The following is a 19280-nucleotide window of genomic DNA, read 5'->3' as shown; positions in this document are numbered from 1 at the left end:
AGGCTGAGCCTGAAAAAGGTCCATGGACATCAGTGTGCAACCCTGGGAAACAAATGAAAGTAAATACATAAACAATAAATGCTTCAGCTTTTTATGCATAGGTCAAACTGCCCCAGTGGAAAATAAGTATAGTAACAAATTGTCAATAAAAGCTCTCTGAAAGGACTTACAATTTGTATACAAAAAAAAAAAAACTATATCTGTTAGATCCCAAAATCAATTCACAAAAAATTCAGGGGCTACTAATAGGATACATAGGTACAAAAACACACACCTACTGTCTCAGTAGAGTGTTCTTCTGAGTGGGTACACTACCTTCAACATTAAAGGAATCACATTAACATAATGGCCACATTGCTCTTAGACAAATACTTTCCACTGAACAAACTATGTCAATCATTCAGACGTGATCCTGTTAACTGTTGCTTGGTGTCATACATTTCATGCCTGCAAGAAATTATACCATATTGTATAAACTTCTAACATCTTACTGAGAAGAAAGTGAAAAGCATAACAGCCACATCAATGTATTTCAACGTGTTTCTATAAGACACTGACTGACCCCCACAACCATTTATATCATTTTTATGTAACAGTGATCATATAAGAAGCCTGTAATTTCATGCACAGCATACCTTCTTACCCCCCTGTTATAAAGGGACATCCACTTTCTCTCCACACCTTTGATGACTGATTGTAAAGAAACAGAAAAAAAAACAATTTACTCTTGGACTCATACATATAACTAACCCGCAAACTGGCCACATCAATGACTATTTTTTTCACAAATCATGACTGTCCTTTCATAGACTGCACTGCCCAAACAGACAGTCAGTTCTGGTAGTTGTCTCTAATGTGTGATTGTTAAAAGTAGTGAATTAACAACCAAAGGCAATATATTTCCATTTGATAGTATAGGGTACCCCATTACTCATCTGCTGTCTTAAATAAATATAAAAAGAAGAAAAAAATATAGTTGTATTGGGTTTACTGTTGAATACTCAAAGTCACTGATGTCGACCGGCATGCTGCCGAAAGGCAGTTTTCCAATGGACAGAATGCCTACTCAAAATACATCGACTACACTACAGCGAATGGGTAGTGTAACTCGAGTATCTAATTTTGGCATTGTGCATGGAGATCACAATACAGTGAGGAACAGGGTATTAGCCCACTTCCTCACTGTAGTGTGAGCTTAGAGTTGGTATATCTAATTTGCAGGGGGGCTACACCCCCCTGCAAAATAGTACAATCAACGTACTGGTGACTATGGAATGTCATGGTACATTAAGGTGCATAGCCTGGGGGACCAACTTCACCTCCTGCTATGTTGAATACATCAAACTATGGGTGTCGATGTATTCAGTTTCGACTTGGCTGCAATTTCACTGTTCCGGATTCAGGATTTCAGGCTGACCATGTGCCCGGTAGACCTATGCAGTTTCAAGGTTTCAGTAGTAGACCATTGTATTGTACTATGAGTAGTGTGTAATGTTCACTCTGTCTGCACTGGTTACTTGCAGTGGTCCAGAATAACTCTTTTGCGGAGTTGGTCTATGCAAATGGACAGATGAGTTATACTTGGTCATGGGAATTATTGTGAAAACAGCAAAATGTTGTGTGTTTTTCCTGTTATGCTTTGTGATAAAATATAACCTAAGTAATTAAGTTTCTGTAACCTTAAAACTGTAAACCTAAAACTGATGAGAGCCATAACCCTAAAATGTAAAACACTAACACTACACCAAAAACCCTAACACTAACCTAATTGTAATCGTGAGTGTAATCCTAACACCTGAAGACACCTTTAAAGTTTGTTTCTTTTCAGAGTGTCCTCTTGGTCACTATAAGTAAATACTACCCTACTACTCACAGATCTGTCAGTCTTATGCCAGAAAAAGTGAAACAATAAACAATTACATAAATGTAGGTCATCTTGGAGCTTTCAGACACTGTGCTCTGTTCTATCATGCACCAAGCCATAGCAATAATCAGTTTATTGTGATCACTCTAACTGTCCTTTTTCTTTCATCCACCAACTGCCCCACCAAACACATAGCCATTTCTAGTGGCCAAAAATCGACACAGTAATATATTTCAAATTGCTTCTGCATTAGGGCAACCTCCAAGGTAAATTTCAATAAAACGTGAATACAATTAAAAAGGTATACACTGTTACCACTGGCCACTGCACACAGCTCTCAGCTTCTTAGATCAAGAATCGAGAATCAGGGACAAAGTAAAAAGATAACGAGGAAAAAAGGCCCCAAATCACTGACATTTTAAAATACCGTCCTTATTTACTTAGATTTGCTAAAATAACAGGTTAGCATGCATTCTTTGAAAGATATGAAGTCTGAAACTCAAACTTCTAAAATTATGTAGTGACTGCAGTCGTCAAGGATTTGCCAGACAGCAGAGAGGAATGCTCCCACACAGCAGTTATAGTCACTTTTGTGTGCACTTCAGACATCTGATTACAATAAAAATAGTGGTTCTTTAATGAATTTCATCTTTGTTTCACAGAAATAATAGCTGTGCTAAGTATCCAAGTTGCTTCACACAAGTCACATTAATCCTGCAATGCCAAACTAACGAGTATACACCAGTTATTTTCCACACTAGGCAACCCAACAGTTATAGCTAATTTGTGTACAAGCAGATGTCAGACTCATAAAATAGAACAAATACATTCAAAATAAGGACCACATAGTAACATTGTTTTCAGCTATCTTATGTAGAATAGAAGATTCTACATTGCCATACATTTTCTGAAAGATTTATAGCCTGCATCTCAAATAGCTTTCATTATTTTTGTGACTGCAACGTTGGAACGTTGCATATATATATAGAGAACCACAAGCTTTATGAGGAACAAACCAAAAATATGTTGCAAAATCATTTGGGACAGCGGAGAGGTATGACTATATAGCACACCTCTCAAAATCTCTAAAATTTGGACATTATGTGAAATTCAGACCATTGAAAATTAAATAATTCATTATCTAAAAAAGTCTCTCTGACATAAGCATTATCATATTTTTTTATAAAACAACTGCATTCCTGCTGCTCACTTCCTGCAGTTCTCTGCTATGTTCCCTACTACAGCTTTTAGACAACTACAATGCATTGCTGATGCATCCAGACCTAACAGAGAGCATTTACAGCCTGCAGGTCTGATCTTTTCAGATACTTAAAAAAAGCAAAATCAAAACTCAAGATTAGAGACAGGCTCACCTGGCTCAACTATGCTTAATATTAGTAATAAATTGTAGTACTGAGGGCATAGTCGACAATTATAATAAAGTGAGGGGGCCATCGCCATATGCTTTGAACGCTCTTGCACCTCTCTCTGTTGGTTCATGTGTGCTGCCAAAGACACACACACACACACACACACACACACACACACACACACACACACACACACACACACACACACACACACACACACACGCACACCCATCATTTCCTGAAATCGGCCAATGCATGTCCTCCCAGCATACAGCTAATGTTTTTCCTGCAAGCCTCCACTTGGTCAGCAGCAAAGGAGAATACACAGGAGTCACCACACCATCTTCACAGGATGAAATAATCAGCATAACCTGCTTACGCCTATTTTCCCCTGTCTGGCTCCTCCAGTTCTCAAGCTGCTTTTTAACTCAGGCCATCTTGGTCATGGTCAGGGTGTCTTCACTCTGTGTCACAGAGCCAGGCCATATGACCAGACCATCATGATCTGATAGTTCAGTTTTCATTGGAAAATAATATTTCACTGCAACTAGTACTTTACTGACATGCTCTGGTCATCAGACATAAATGAATTTAACAAGCTCAGTAGCTGATCACAGCCATTGGAGAGTCTTCAATACAGTCTGTCTTTCGTGGAGTAGCTGGTAGAACTTCTGTAACAGCTGTTGCATAACATTCATTATCTGTACGGGTGCTGTTCTCCTCCATTGCAACAAAGAAGGTTCCTGCTGTGAGTTCTGCTGTTGACAAAGTCATTATTCATATCAGAAGTCACTGGCATCATCCCAAAACATTATCCATATCTTTGCTAGTAATCAAACAGATTAGTAACTTAACTTGAAACTTTTCATCTCCAGGATACTAGGTATCTCCGCCAAAGAGGACATTCTCAGGACTGCAGCATCCACCCCTTTTAAAAGTACAACACAGTACAGTATCAGTAATACATCTATATACTATGGGAGTAGAACCCCCAGCCTTCTGCAACAAAAGCAAATACACTACCTGTTGTGCTATTAATGCAAGCAGACACAGCATAAGCAGCACTAAACTTCTCTTCAAGTGCTCAACTCATTGTAAAATGCACTCAACACTCAACTGTATCTCTCAACTTTGAAGCACAAGAAATCTGGAAAAAGCCAAAATGTATTTGGGGGGGACACAAAAGTACAAAAACTAGAGACACATTTAAACATTGCTTGTGTAATCTTGGAAAGTTTCTAGAATAAAATGCTGTGTTATCACTATGCATTTCACTGCCTAGTCCTGAACCTCGGACCCTATGCACTACAGTCAGAGCAACATACCAGTATGCCAAATCAGCTGTTTCTTGAAAGACTGCTAGACTGAAACTTAAATGGCTATCATTTAGTGAATTCATTTCTCACCACAGCTCTCAACTTCTTAGCACAAAACACCTGGACAAAGTCAATAATGGGGGAATACAGCCCCCAAATATATTCAGTGAATTCAGTTCTCACCATAGCTCTCAATCTGTTAGCAGGAAAAACCTGGACAAAGCCAATAATGGGGGAATACAGCCCCAACATAGGGGAAAATTTCAAATATTGATCTTATAAACAGAAACTTGGTAGAATAAAAGGTTTTGTGTTACCATGTACTTTCTGAAGAATATGAAGTCTGAAATTCAAATGCTTGTCATTACTTAGTGAATTCAAAATCCAGAAAAAAAACACACAGATTTTATGAGGATCAGAACAAAAATATGAGACAAAAATTTCGCAAGTGGTGGTGGGTAGGGAATTCAAGCTCTTTCCACCTACTCCCAAGGTACCAGGTTTGAGTCTAGCCACCAGGTATATTTCCTGACTTCTTTCTAGCTACAGGAGCATTTTACACATTCACACATACACCCTTTGTTAGTACAGACAAGTACCTGCAGAGTTTCAGTTCAAATAAGTATTCTCCTGCAACTTTGTTAATTACACACAAGCCCTGCTCCAGCACAGTTTCAAAATGAAAGCCCTGCAGCTTCATTAATTCCACACAAGCCCTGCTCCATCTTCAAAATGAAAGCCCCATGAGAGACAGCCAAAGTCTTATCCGCAAGAGTAGGCTCAAGCCTGCAGACATTGCAGTCTGATCTCCTTCCAGTCTATGCAGTTGCAACTGCATAGACTTCTGGGATCTCTGTATGCAGAATGCTGTCTTCCTAATCCGGACTGGTTCACCAGCAGTCTGGATTTATGCGTGGGTTGGGTTCTGGTAATGCCGATCACACATGTGCGGAAGTCTGGGATTCACATTTGTTTTTTTATTTCGTTTTTTTTCTCTCTCTGTTTTTTTTTTTTTTTTTCTTTTAATTCTTTAATTTGGCTTTATTTGCTGGGGGGGCTGCAGTCCAATAGCACGAGCCGCCACTGGACAAGACTGAGCCCTTGTTCTTTTGAGTGTTCAAATACAGTTTTGTGGACACAATCCCATGATTAGAACACTTTCCTTCTTTAATTGTTCATACAATTACTCTCTGAATAAAAAGAAAAAAGCATTTGGGATGTATTTACCCACATTGCCCAAAATTCTTTTTAAGTCTTGTGTGGTGTTTGTTGATGTGCTCTGCCTCAGTAATTTCCAACCTCTCTGGATCTGATCCAGTTCTCATCAATTAAATGTCCTAGAAAGAGTATTTATTTATGTGTAAAAATATATGTTTCCTCTTTCAGCTGTAATCCTGTAAACTACATCTTTCCCAAGACATTTCTCTAACATACAGCATACTCCTACATAATATGGCCATACACAGTATTAGCCATGCACACTGAAACCCCTCTAGACCTTGTAATACCTCTGCCATGTTTCTCTAAAAACTTTTACAGTCCCAGGGATTCAGAATCATAGCCTCTTCAAGCAATAACTGCAAACTGATGTAATGAGCACATTTAACACACTGCTTGCAGGGTGTAAACAACATATGCCAATACCTTCTAGCAGTGCCAACTCCATAGTCATAGGTCAATAAAGCTTTGCCTATGACCCAGGTGACCTGTGTTGAATTAGAAGCATGGGCACCTGTAGAAACTGGCATCAGGAGTATAGGTATGCCTATCTGTGGGGGGGGGGGGATAGGACCTTTCTATGCTGCAGTCTCTCAGTGGATGGGCAGTAATGCTTGAGGTGGTCCTGCAGCATGTGTTCAGCTCACTAACTTTTGAATACAGCAGCCTTCCTCAGCAGGTGTATAAAAACATTAATATGTATGAGGAGGTGAAGTGGTCCTGTGATGATGTGGACTGCATGTCTTCCATTCGGTGGGGGGGCTAGGGACTTAAAGGAAAAAAAAAACTCCCTCATTACTGGGATGCCAGCAAGGGCACAATCAACCCATCTGGCTGCCTGGATGAAGGCCCCTCTTGAGTTGAGGAAGACTTGATTTTCAGCAGGTACAGGGTCATAAACTATAAAAGAAACTACTAGCTGCATTCAATAAGGAATATATAGCAGTTTCACTTAACTTTAGCATTGTTTCTTCAGGTGTATGCAGAAGAAATTGTTCATTATTGACTGCTGCATGCAGTCATTTTAAATAAACATAAATATGTACCTGCCTATTCTACCTTGAGTTTATTGCAGTTTGTATGCTATATACCCCATGTGTTATATACACTGCACACAGTTCTGCATTTACTTTAAGTTAAAGTCTTCTTCTTCTTTCAGCTTTTCCTGGTTAGGGGTCGCCACAGCGGATCACCTGTCTGTTCATGATTGGCAGTGGAGTTTTATCGTGACGAGTTGCCAGCCCAGCACCCAACCTTCCACAGAAGGCACACACACATGCACCAGTCACACCTAGGGCAAATTTAGAGCATCCAGTCCACCTACAGCATGTCTTCACTGATTTTATTTTAAGTGCAGTACATTTGATATGTCTTGCAGACCTCTACATTTCCTCTCACAGGCTTTATCTTCTCAGCCACAGACCATAAGTACCTCTGGACTGCAAGTCACACACATCACAAAGGAACAGTGCTTCCTTTTATGCTCAGTATTATCTTGAACTTGTATCAGGTGATTTAGCTGACCACCAGGGCTGTTTATTTATTAATGTATAACTGGGTTGTGATACTCTGTCAGGAAGATGTACATTAAATTTTTTTTCAGTCATGACTCAAGCACCTGCCCCTACATTTTGTTATGTTTTATTGCAGTGTCCAGTATGAACAAGTACTGTCCATTGCTCCTTACTTCTACCAGGTTTACTCTCAGATCCAGAAGTATGCATACTGGAGCATTCCCCAAGTTCAGTAATGTCGCCCAATGCTTTACTGTGATTCATTCAATAAACATAATTTATTTAATTCAGCAACAAACTGATGCGAATTTTGTTCATCACTTGGGGGAGGGTTATTCAAAAACAGCCAGTACTGACACATAATGATAATGACCATGAGCTGCACATACTGGTGCTACATATGCATTAGAAATAAATGATTTGGCAAAACTCTAATCTCTGATGTATATGTAGCCCAATTATTTGCAGCTAGTGCAGGATTATAAACACCAGCTTGCAGTTACTCACACTATGCAACAACACTAGCTGTCTCTGAATAACCACTTAGTTTCTTCATATTATTTTTATATTTAAGTCTTGGCTCAAGTTTCAGTTAAGTTACATGGCTTTCTGCTTTAGAATCTGCATGACTATTAAAAGTGTTATCTCTCATTTCCTTAATTAAGGCTTACATTCTTCAATGTATTCTATACTTGTCACACCATGAGGTCCTTTCTTATATACTACACAATGACTTAAATTTAGTATATTTATTCATTCTCTTATACCTACTTTAGACAATTCAGGGTCACTGGGAAGCTGAAGCCCATTACAGCAGTAAATTGGACCAAGCCAAAGAAACTAATTCTGGTTATGATGCCAGTCTGTTGTAGGATGCAACTAAATATATTTACATGCTGCATGCACATGCATGCCCATATATGAACAATTTGGAAGATTTCCAGTTCACCAATGGCATGTCACTGAGAAAGAAAATCATTACCACATGAAGACCATGCAAAAGTTAAACAGACGGCACCCTAGCTGAGAACCAATCTGGAGAACCAAGTGCTATGAGGCAGCAGTTCCAACTGCTATGCCACTGTGTGCTGCCCTGCCTTCAGTAGAGAAGCATAGGTTGCTAGAGTGGTCTGAAGGTGGCAATTGCCCTGGGCACAAGGTGTCAATGGCTGTAATCAGCAGTTACAGATGAGACAGTATTGCAGTATCATCACTTGGAAATGAATGGCAATACTATCTTTAGTATTAGGGCTGAAGCATTGATGCACTGAGTGTGTGGCACTCTAACTGTAAAAAGCCACTTGCTACATTCATAGGAAGCAGTTTGCTATTGTTTCAAAATAAAGAAGACAAAAGACTTTTTATGAGGAGGGGTGCACCAGGTGCTGGAGAAAGTAGCTACGGCTCTGCTTCAATATATTCATACTAAACTGTTGTAGAACAGAATGGTATGATATATTTAAGCCAATATATGTGACTGAGTAGGACAGGCACAGTAAGCAGATCTTGGTTGTTTCATGAGGAAATAAAATCCTTCATGAGCAACAAAGGCAAAGATGCCACCTTCACAGATGGTTGCTTTTAGCTGAATGTCCTGGCATTTCCTATTCACATCACTGAATTGTTATCAAATTTAAATGCCCAACTACAGGAAAAGAATCAGCTAGTCAACAAACTGCATGAACATGTTGCATTCCCTGGAAGCTGGAAATGCTGCAGAAAAATTTGGTCATAAAAATCTTCATTCCTTACTCCTTCATACAACCCCCTACCAAGACTGTGAACTAAAAAAATACTATACACCTATAGTAATGCTTAATGAAGAATGTTGCAGAATGCCATAATAAGATGAAGGTGTTTAGATTCATATTTGGAACTGATCCTTGTAGTATTCCTGGTTCCATGTATTTGGAGATTATCAAAATAAAAATAACAGTCTCTTGAAGAGGAGCATTCACACAGCTTGATCTTCTGTATGTTTACAATTACATTTTTGCACAAATGTACAAAAGTCTGACAGATAATGCTCTTAAACACTCTGAAGGGATGGCAGAATAGAGTGAAGGCAAACACTATGAAGAGTATGAAAGTAGCAAATGGATGAATTAAAAGACAGAGTGAATTATGGAAATGGTTTGGATGTAGGAATAAGCTTGGATATGTTGGGCAGATGCCAGAACTAGTACCACTTCAACCCAAAGTTGAGGACTAAAAGAAAACCTGGAAGTTGTGGACCAAAACAAAAAAACAAAAACGAAAACAGACTCACAGAAATCTGGCAGAACTGTAGCAAACTGCTCATGCCAACTCCTTACTTGCATGATCACTTTGCTACGACTACCAAATACATCCATTTAAAAAGCCATGATATCATCAGTGGCATCTTAAATGTATGCCAGAACTCAACTTATAACTCATCAGTAATGGCCAATTGCATTCCCTAAAAGTTTGCTCATGGGGTGGCTGTCCTCTTGCCCCTCGAGTTACAACTGCTGCGGTTTCCAAGGGCTGAAGGCCCAGTGTATCACCAGCACGTGCAGTTACTACATAGGAGGTAGGTTTCTTTAAAAAATTAATAAAAAAATGGCAAGAAGATGATGAGGAATACATTTAGATCGATAAGATGACTGTAGAGTAAAGTGGATACAGAGTGGGAAAGTTAAGCGAGGTACTGGAATGCTGCCTTCCTGGAATGGATGACAGCAAGAAAGGGTGGCTGGGAGCAGACTGGATAGGATTAATGTCTGTGATCGAATGGGTGAAAAAGGAAATGCCAAAGAACTTAAAGGATTAGGACCAGAACTAAATATAAAATATTAAAACATTAAGTGACACATGAAGTTAACATGGGGGCTGAAGCTTATGATGGCAATGATATGAGCAGACTGGTAAAAGAAATGTAAGAAGAGAGGGAGGAGACAATGACATCATAATCACCATTGTGTGTTATATATAGCAGCACAACATAACTGTGACTTTGTAATGCCTGATGAAGTTGTCAATACTTACTGTATAGAAGAATCTTTTGTTCTTTTTTTATTGTGACAAACAGTGATTGTTTTTTCTGGATGCAGAACTGAATATAAAATTATTAAAATCATTTAGTAAAACAATAGCACTATTTGGAAGCCTAGCCTTTCAAAGAACATTTTCCCATGAATTAAAAAAACGCGACAAGCAAATCAAGCTGTCTTTCAAGATACAAATCCAGCAATAATTTGCATTGCCACCTCAGCTGCTGCTGCAGGTACATAGCATTTGAGCCAGAAAAAAAATGATACCTCTTTACCAATAAGTATGATGTGAGGTTAAAATGGTAGCATGGAATGAACATGGTACTACTTGTCATATGTTGCCTTCTGCATATTTAATATTGGCTTTGGGGGAGCTTTCTTCCATGAATTTTAATTAGGTCTGAAATAATGTTATGCTAGATGCAAAAAAATTTTAACTGGATTTGTGCAGTTATGTCAAGAATAGTGTATGTGGTTACATGTAAAAGGGTCAAACCTCTGTGTTCTCTCTTGTTTCTTGACTATGAGGTAGGCATAAAAAGAGATACACTTTGGATAATATTAATGCAGTCTCCAAATCTTGCCAAACTTGGTATGAATCTTCCTTGTCAAAAAAGTTGGGACAGCCCTGATCTATATTGAAAAATCAATGTCATATTACATCAAGATTTAATACATTGGGTGCAAATCATCAAAACCTCACTGAAATCACACAAGATTAAAGACAAAGGTGCTTTTGCGAGCTTCCCTGCCTCCTCACATTGGAGGTTCTGCCTCCAATACCCCCAAACCTGCCTGCTCATGTCAAATAATGGTAGGTGGTACAAACAGTATGGTCAAACGTTGGTCGTTTTATTTATGTTATTTCATTGCATTGACTCAGAACCCTAAATTTTAATCTGGATGTCACTGGTGGATTGCTTGACTGTTGGTATCTTCTAAAAAGCAGGAGCTTTCTACACCGAGTCTGTTGGAATACTGCTGGAATACTCTTAGATTACTGCTGGAGTGCTGCTGTTTTACTCAGAGTTCTTGTTATTGCTTCTTGCAGTTCATTATTGCAGCTGGTTTTACTGTTGATTATCTTGTGTGTGACTTTGCCTTGAGATTCTGCTCTTATATGGACTGCTGCTTTTGGCTCTGTAGGGAACGTTCATCAAAATTGCTTGGGGGTGCCTTAAGCTATATGTGTTGAATGTTTTCTTATGATAATTTCACTTGTAGAGTTGTTTTTGTCATTGTATCCCTGTTTCATTGCCAGAGTCACTGTATTCATCATCAGAGCACTTTTTTGGAGACCTCTGTTTTAGTTTGGACCATTTGGAATATCTATGTTCTGACTTGATGTACAGTAGCATTGTCCAAGAGCCATTTGGAAAATACTCATTTAATTATTCTTCAGACTAACTGATCATCTTGTTTTATTTTCCTTTATTTTGATACATTCAATTTTATTATTTGTAGGTTCTGTGCATTCATATAGTACCTTGTCTGATACACCTTGCTGTCTTCACACTAGTTTTGGCATACTTTATTTATTTAATTCCTTTGTTTTGTTTTAATTTGGAACCATTTTTACATTGTGCTTATAATCTTTACACACAAATAACTGTAAATTTCCATTCCAATATGTTTTGGTCACTGTAGCATACATATCAATTTACTTTGACTAAGTACTTAGATAATAAGGACTATAATAAATATGAAGTTGAAAATGAAGTTAAAAACTGTAAGTTATACAAATTCTGAGGTCGCACAACTAAATCACAGGCTTATTTACCCCACTGTCACCTAATCTCACAAAAAATGTTCAGTGCCATGAACTATCAATGAACGTCCTACACATGTACCTTGTGGACTTCCAGCCTGCATGACCAGCCAGAGTTATGCCATGTTGTTGCACTGGATTAATAAGAGCTTTTCTTCTCTGGGAAAGTATACCCTGTGAGACACTTAGAATATCTCTGTACAAGTGACTCTGGCTGTACACAGAATGGGATCGGTATACTCATACAAAAGATCATACATAATATGCCCAGCTGGTTGTTGTTGTTATGTCTCTCATCTTTTCCCGGCCAGGGGTCGCCACAGCGGAACTCCGGTCTGCTAATGATTGGCAGTAGATTTTTACGTGCTGAGTTGCCGGCCCTGACGCACAACTTTCAATGAAGGTACGTCCATTCACGCGTGTCTCGACACAGAAGATGCTCTAGCTGAGAATCGAATGGGACAACGTTTTACTGTGAGGTGACAACGCTACTGCAGCACCACCACCGCAGCTGGTATATAGGCTAAATGATATCTGTCACAAAAGAAACCCGGTATGGAATAGATTAACTAGTGTCCAGCCAGTGGCACATATAATATCCCTTTTGAAACCATTGTACAACAAGGTCTGACAGTATAAAAACAATGCAGTGTTTCAAACTAGCTTTATAGCAGTGTAATGTCAGCAACAGTAGTAATATAAGCACAACACCTCCAGAATCTAATGTGCAGTGACAATAGGGACAGTAGATGTGGCCAACTTTCACTTATGCGATATAGAAATTGACACGGGACAGGTTTGTGGGATCCTTTTCTGTTTACTGCATAATAAACCCACTTGGAGCAAATGCCTATTTTTTAAGGGAAAATTATTAATGCTGTTTGATTCATAGGTATTTACTAGGCATGCAGCCAAGGAGACCATTAGTGAGCCTAGTCCAAATTCCATATTGCCACAAAACAATGTCTGGTTAAGTGACTTGCAGAAAGTCACACAATAGGCAAACTAAGGTGGAAAGACTCAAACCCTGAACCCATGACACAGGAAGAAGCTCATTAAAAAGTCAGATCTTTAATATACTGTGATAACTACAATACAAAACACACAGATATGGTGAACTCATACTGGCTATTGTACAATGTCTCTGTACACAGGCAAGAGACACTGACCAGAGATCAGGATTGAACTCTAGACTCTGGAGCTGTGAGACAGACATCTTAACAGCTGAGACACTCTTGAGATTTTAAGTGACATTGTCAGAGTCACATAGTAGGCAAGTGGAGTCTGAGTGAAACAAACCCACAATTAATGAAGGGTGGGCATTGGGGTCACTAAAACAATGATGGGGGATGGATGTTACAGCGGGTGTGCAGGAATATGTATTCACACGAGGAAGGCACTGTGAACACCATAATGATATGGTTTGATTGCTGCCCATCTAGGGTGCAGGGTTAGGAATATCATAAATGCCCACATAGCCAGGATGCTGGTGAGCACACAAGCAGCTGTCATGGCTGCCTAAATGACACCTGCCCAACAGATCTCCCCTCCATGATTATGGAAAACACCCTTCTTCCCACAAATGATCACAATGGCTCAAATCCAGTTGGGAAAACCTGATGGTCAGCAAGCATGTGGACAAATAACACCTAAAAAGTTACATCATTAACCTTCCCTTATTAAGTCACTAACTGTTGAATTTAGAAGGTACTGCACTTTCAAATACTCTTTAGCTTTCAGTATGAAGATATATCTATATTACATTCTGAATGCCATATTAAATGCCTTGGGTAAAGGATGTTGGTGTGCTGAATATCTCTATCTGAAGTCCTCTCTGAGCTTGACTTTCATTGGCCTGTCTTGCCAGCTTAAACAGATATGAAACCTTATCATATGACTATCTGTGAAGATATGTGAAGGCTGCCAGCCAAGCTAGATAGAATTTTGTAGATAATTCTATGTCTTTGTAAATATTAATAAAAGCCATAGGCTTGTTCTCTTAAATGTGAGAAAACTATATTGGATGTTGAACTGCAAAAATGTAACAACAGTGCACTCTGCTGTAAGAAAGCTGATAAGTCAAGCATTTTATGACTGATAGCAGGGCTCGGAACCATGGTGTCTGAACCAGCAGATTCTTTCTATTGTTTTGAGACCAGAGTTAATTGCTAAATTTTACATGTATAATGTCTTTAATTGCGGTGGTTTCCTGACCAGGTGCAAGCTTACTAAGAAATGTAAATGTAGAGTTTCTGCTAGCCTGGGAAACTAGAGAATTGTTAAGAATAATGTAATCTAAAATGATTCAGCAGCATGTATTATCAATTTAAAGGACTTTCTCAGAGATAGAGAGAGAGCATTATGGATTTTGTCTAAAGCTGACAGCAACTCACCAGTACTCGGCTTTGCTCTATATGTAAGTTTATTTAGAACTGTGGTTGCTCTTAGGAAAAGATAGAAAATATTAACTTTAGTTTAGCTGTTTTCTATATTTAAGTCAGAACTATTCTACAGTATTATTTAAGCATTTTCCTGTGATCTCCGAACTCTTGACTAGCACTGTGTAGTAAGAAGTATTATTAAATATTTTTAAACCTTTCAACTGTGGCTGTTTTGTGTAGAGATAATTTAAGCTTTAGAGTACATTGCACATATATAGTGATATTGTCCAAGCCACTCCAATAGCTTTAGCCCTGGGTCACACTTTCTATTTGGATAATAATATTGCACAGTAATAATTGGACACCCTTTGGTAAGGGCCTTTTTGGTAGCTGATATTAGTGGTTGGTGGCAGCTGGTACTGCCTTATAGACAGGCAGGAAGGGGCATAGCTGGAGAACCTGTGCCAGCCTTCCCCAGGAGTGTCTGTGTGGTTGTATATAACTCTTATCTCAAAGTCTGTGTGTGTGTCAGTTACTTGGGCAGGGACACAAAGCACTGGTTGGACAGAGAGGGTGCTGGATGTTTTAGCTTGACCACTAGGTTGAGATCTGGACCCTATAGCTGTGCCAGTGGGGAGTCTTATTGGGGATCTGGAAAGAAAGGGAGAAACCAGCCCCAGACTGACTGTGATCTCTGTGTGCTCTTAAGGGAAATTGTACTTTACTGTGTGTGTATTTGTTATCCTTCCCAATGTGGACGCCCCTCACTGGTGTTAGTGGTGAGGATTGAGGCTCCTTGATTGCTGGCCCAGTGCACGTGTGTCACATCATCTACTACAACTACTTAAAGAAAGAAATAAGATAAACACAGCTAATAAAGAAGTAAACCTTTGTAAGTAAAGCTAAAGCCAAAAATAATGAGGGACAAACGCCCAAAGATAAGGACAGATTTTAAATATTGCTCCTATAAACGTAAACAGTTGCTAGAATAACAGGTGTTGTATTATTATGCATTTTCTGAAGGATATGAATTCTGAAACTTTGTCTGTCATTATTTATTATTATCGAGTGACTTCATTCTTCAATGAGTTACCAGAAAAACACAAATTTTTGAGGAACAGACCAAAAATATGAGGCAAAAATCTGGTTATTCTGCTAAAAGCTGGCCATTTGAGAGGTATCCATTTATCCTTTACTTAATCCAGCCACATATTCTGACCATGTGTACCACTACATATTATTATCATGTTTTAGCAATAAAAATTATCATGCCTTATTTATTATGCAATATTCAAAAATGGCTGTCATTATATTGGCCTCATTGTGTTTATTTAAAATGGTTATGTATGACTTGTCGTCTGGCACTTGATACAACACAGATTACAAGAGAAAAACATGGTATATTAAAACACCACTTCTGTAATGAGTAATGAGTATTGTTTCCTCTTAGAATTTGCATGCAGTGCAGAATTTCATACAATGCTATCTACATAGGTTCACTCATTCTTCCTTTAGAACTACAGCAATGATTCCACCTCTGCACAGCCCTGATCTAATCTGATCTATAGCTTTCAGTTTAGACGTGTGGATATTACATTCTGAGTGCCGATATTAAGTATCTTGTGTGAAGCAGTGTTTGTGCATAGTATCTCTTTCTGTGACAGATGGTCTGATCTTCTTAACTTTCAGTGGCTTTCCTTGCCTGCATAAACAGATGTGCATCCTTATTACGTCATCATTTAAATGGCATTGTAAGCATTATAACTAACACAAATATTGTACAGAAAAGACTAAAAAACTTCTCACTGAAATAAAGTGTTCTGTTAAAGCTGTGGGTGTAGCCAGGTACATGTCAAGTGCACTGTGGCTTACATTTTAAAAAAATCCTTTATTCATTTTGCATAATGAGATTTATTAGGATATTTTCAAACTGGCATATTTGCCATGGCTTGTGGTTTTGTATTCTGCTAAATGACCCCCCCCTCCAATCCAGAAAGCTTGGTTGTTGAAATTGTTTTATTTATTTAAAGTTTATTTAATTTATTTATTGCTTAAGCCTACCATTTTAGGAGAGTTTTGTTTTAGTATTGAAAAGGTATACTGTTCAGAAACATGCAGTGTATGTTGTTGGGGGGATTGTACTTGTGGGATTAAGGCACTACATTCTGGAAGATGTTATATAAATTTCAAAAAATCCTGGCTATGTTCATTAAGTGATTATGCAACAAGAGCGTAAAAAGAAAACACCTAAAAGATAGCAGGTTGATTAGTACATGTGCATAAAATTTACATGAAACAAACAAGGTCTAAGATCATGCTGGCTAACACTGTATACTGAAGGCACACTAAACAAATGTTATGTATATGCTCAGCATGATTGTTGTTCAGAAAGGGGGGAAAACACCTTCAGCCTTTTTGAAGAAATATAAAAGTGCAGCATAGGAATAACATTGCGGGCTACTCGTCATATGAATATTGCTGGGACAGTATGACAGTGTCAGCATGCTGGAAAAGAAAACAGTCTAATGTGTTTTCATTGGATTCTGATGCAATGCATGAAATCTGAAATTGAGGTGTTAATGGACTGCAAGGACTGATGAAGCGAAGCCCAGTATGTTGTTAGTTGTTAAGTCTGTTAAACAGATCTGAAGTGTATGCTGCTTTCTAAGTTTGCACAAGGAATATCCAAGTGAATACACTTATGAAAAAAAAAATGAAATAAAGTAAATTGACCCCAAACTGAACCCATATACCATATGTTTTCAAACAGAGATGCTTAGAGGAGGAAGTTGAAGGGTGAAATCAAGCAATTGTTTTTGCTGTTTTCCATTTTTGATTTACCGCCTGTTTAGTTACAGGCATTCATGCAGCTCTTCACAACTGTCACATTAGGTGTGGGTTACAAAACATTAATGAGGTGGCCAAATATGATCTATAGCAGTGTAAAAGTTCTCAAGACGCAACATATCAAAAGGTAGGTGATGTCCACTTCTCAAGAGACAGATGGTCAAGGCACATGCCACTGATAAACAATGCTGATTGCTGTTTTCCATAAGAAATCACAACTGATGTGATTTCTATATGTGAGCCAGTAGAGTTTTCTTTGTTGTGGCAGTGTTCTCCCTTCTTGGCATTTGTGAGACAGTGGAGTTGTTATATATAAGTTTGGGAAGGTATGGGGTATAGAGGGGCTAGCCCCTCAGCAAAAACACTTGGAGTCAGAAGTTTTTCTCTTTTGTTGTTAAGGGCATTTGTGTGCATGTTTGATTCTTTGACATCTTTACATTTGAGGTTTCACAGCAGAACCAGACAATATGTATATACAAAGAATGCAAGGCTAAGCCCAATATAAACAGTACTACACATCAGCAGTTATCTGACAGTGACAGAACATAAAGCATCACCAGAAGTTTGTGAGTATGAAGCACATTTGCATCCACTCAGATCTAGAAAGTCTCATTTTCATACTGTTAAAATTACACATGGCATCTAACACCAAGTAACTGAGGCAGAGATGCCTCATAGTACGATAGTATCACAGCAATGCACTTTGCCTAGATGGGTCTGTCTTACATTAAGAAGGTAAAAATGAGCTCCTGGGCTTCTGTTATAGTGCAAATTCAAATTAGGCAAGAATATCAGTCAGCTTCACAGTAAATGTATCTCTTCAACATTAAAATAAGAGCAAATATGCAGCAGTTTAGTAAAATACATATTAAAAAGCCAGATGGTTTGGTCAGATAACATCTGGTGTGAATGGCCACAGATTACCACAGTGGCATTTAGTAAACCGTCTTAATGGTAAATAAATGTAAAAATAACAAAAGGAATGTTTTTCTTCTGATCACTTCAGTTCTTACACATATTGATGCTTTCTAAATAGATAGAAATGCAAAAATCTCTTCTAAATCCCAGATATGTTGTTATAGGTCATATGCCACACACACACACACACACACACACACACACACACACACACACACACACACACACACACACACACACACACACCATTTTTGAGATTGCATCTTTTACTGCTTTCCCATTCTTGATACCAGTGCCTTTTGGACAGCTTAAGATTTTCCAGAAGAATGGATTTTGATGAGGCAAACACAAGACTGTGTTGGTGGCTATAGAGCAATATCCAGTGCATACTAAAACACAGAAGTTAATTATGCATTTATACCTGTACATAATTATTATAATAAAAGCAGAAGTTAATTCACACAGGAAATATACATAAATACAATCTGAAAGCTGTCTGAAACTTTGTCTTGGAACATTTCTAAAACAGTGATTACATATTACACTATAAAATAGTCACCTTACCAATTCTTTCTTCAGCCAGGCCAGAGAGCTCTCGATGTCTAATTTTCTGTTCCTTTCTTCTCCACTATTTCTATGAAACAGTTGCAGTTCTGCCGTTGAACTGCTGTCATTAAATGTTGCTGATTTGCAAGAAAAGTCCTTAAGATGTGTTAAAACAAGTTCCATTTCTTTGTATTTTTTGGTTCAGTTTCAGCTGTAAGAAGATACGTTGTCAGTGATGTTTGTTAACCGCACAAACTACTGTGCAGACGTCTCGAACAGTTGTCCTGAAAAAGTTGCAAGGAACTAAATGCAGACACTGATGAGGCATAATTAAGGCTAGGCCAGCCAACAGGATTGCACACCATTGTTTAACAGGCTTTTGCTTCGCTGCTTCTGTCACCTAACTCCCAGTGAAAGAAATCCACATGAAGTTTTTTTTCCCTTTGTTATAGAAACAAGTTCCTTTGTTAATACTCACTCTACAAGGCCATGAATGATCACTTACTTTACACTCCAGATGTTCA

At 38.4% G+C, this 19280-nt stretch overlaps 1 protein-coding gene across 1 annotated transcript in view; it reads right to left on the bottom strand.

Annotated features, from left to right (window-relative positions):
* LOC122798262 (protein FAM167A-like) overlaps positions 1-19040 on the bottom strand; it is a 203308-nt gene extending 184268 nt beyond the window's left edge. The window contains exon 1 of the mRNA XM_044067063.1: positions 18775-19040. Coding sequence (XP_043922998.1) covers positions 18775-18939 — 165 coding nt within the window. The 5' untranslated portion in view covers positions 18940-19040. The remainder of the gene's footprint in view (positions 1-18774) is intronic.
* Positions 19041-19280: the final 240 nt, after the last annotated feature.

Source organism: Protopterus annectens, chromosome 3.part1 (genome assembly GCF_019279795.1).
Source record: "Protopterus annectens isolate FY-2018-M chromosome 3.part1, PAN1.0, whole genome shotgun sequence".
NCBI lineage: Eukaryota > Metazoa > Chordata > Ceratodontiformes > Protopteridae > Protopterus > Protopterus annectens.
The sequence above is the reverse complement of the archived record's forward strand: the minus strand, read 5'-3'. Positions and strand labels throughout refer to the sequence as shown.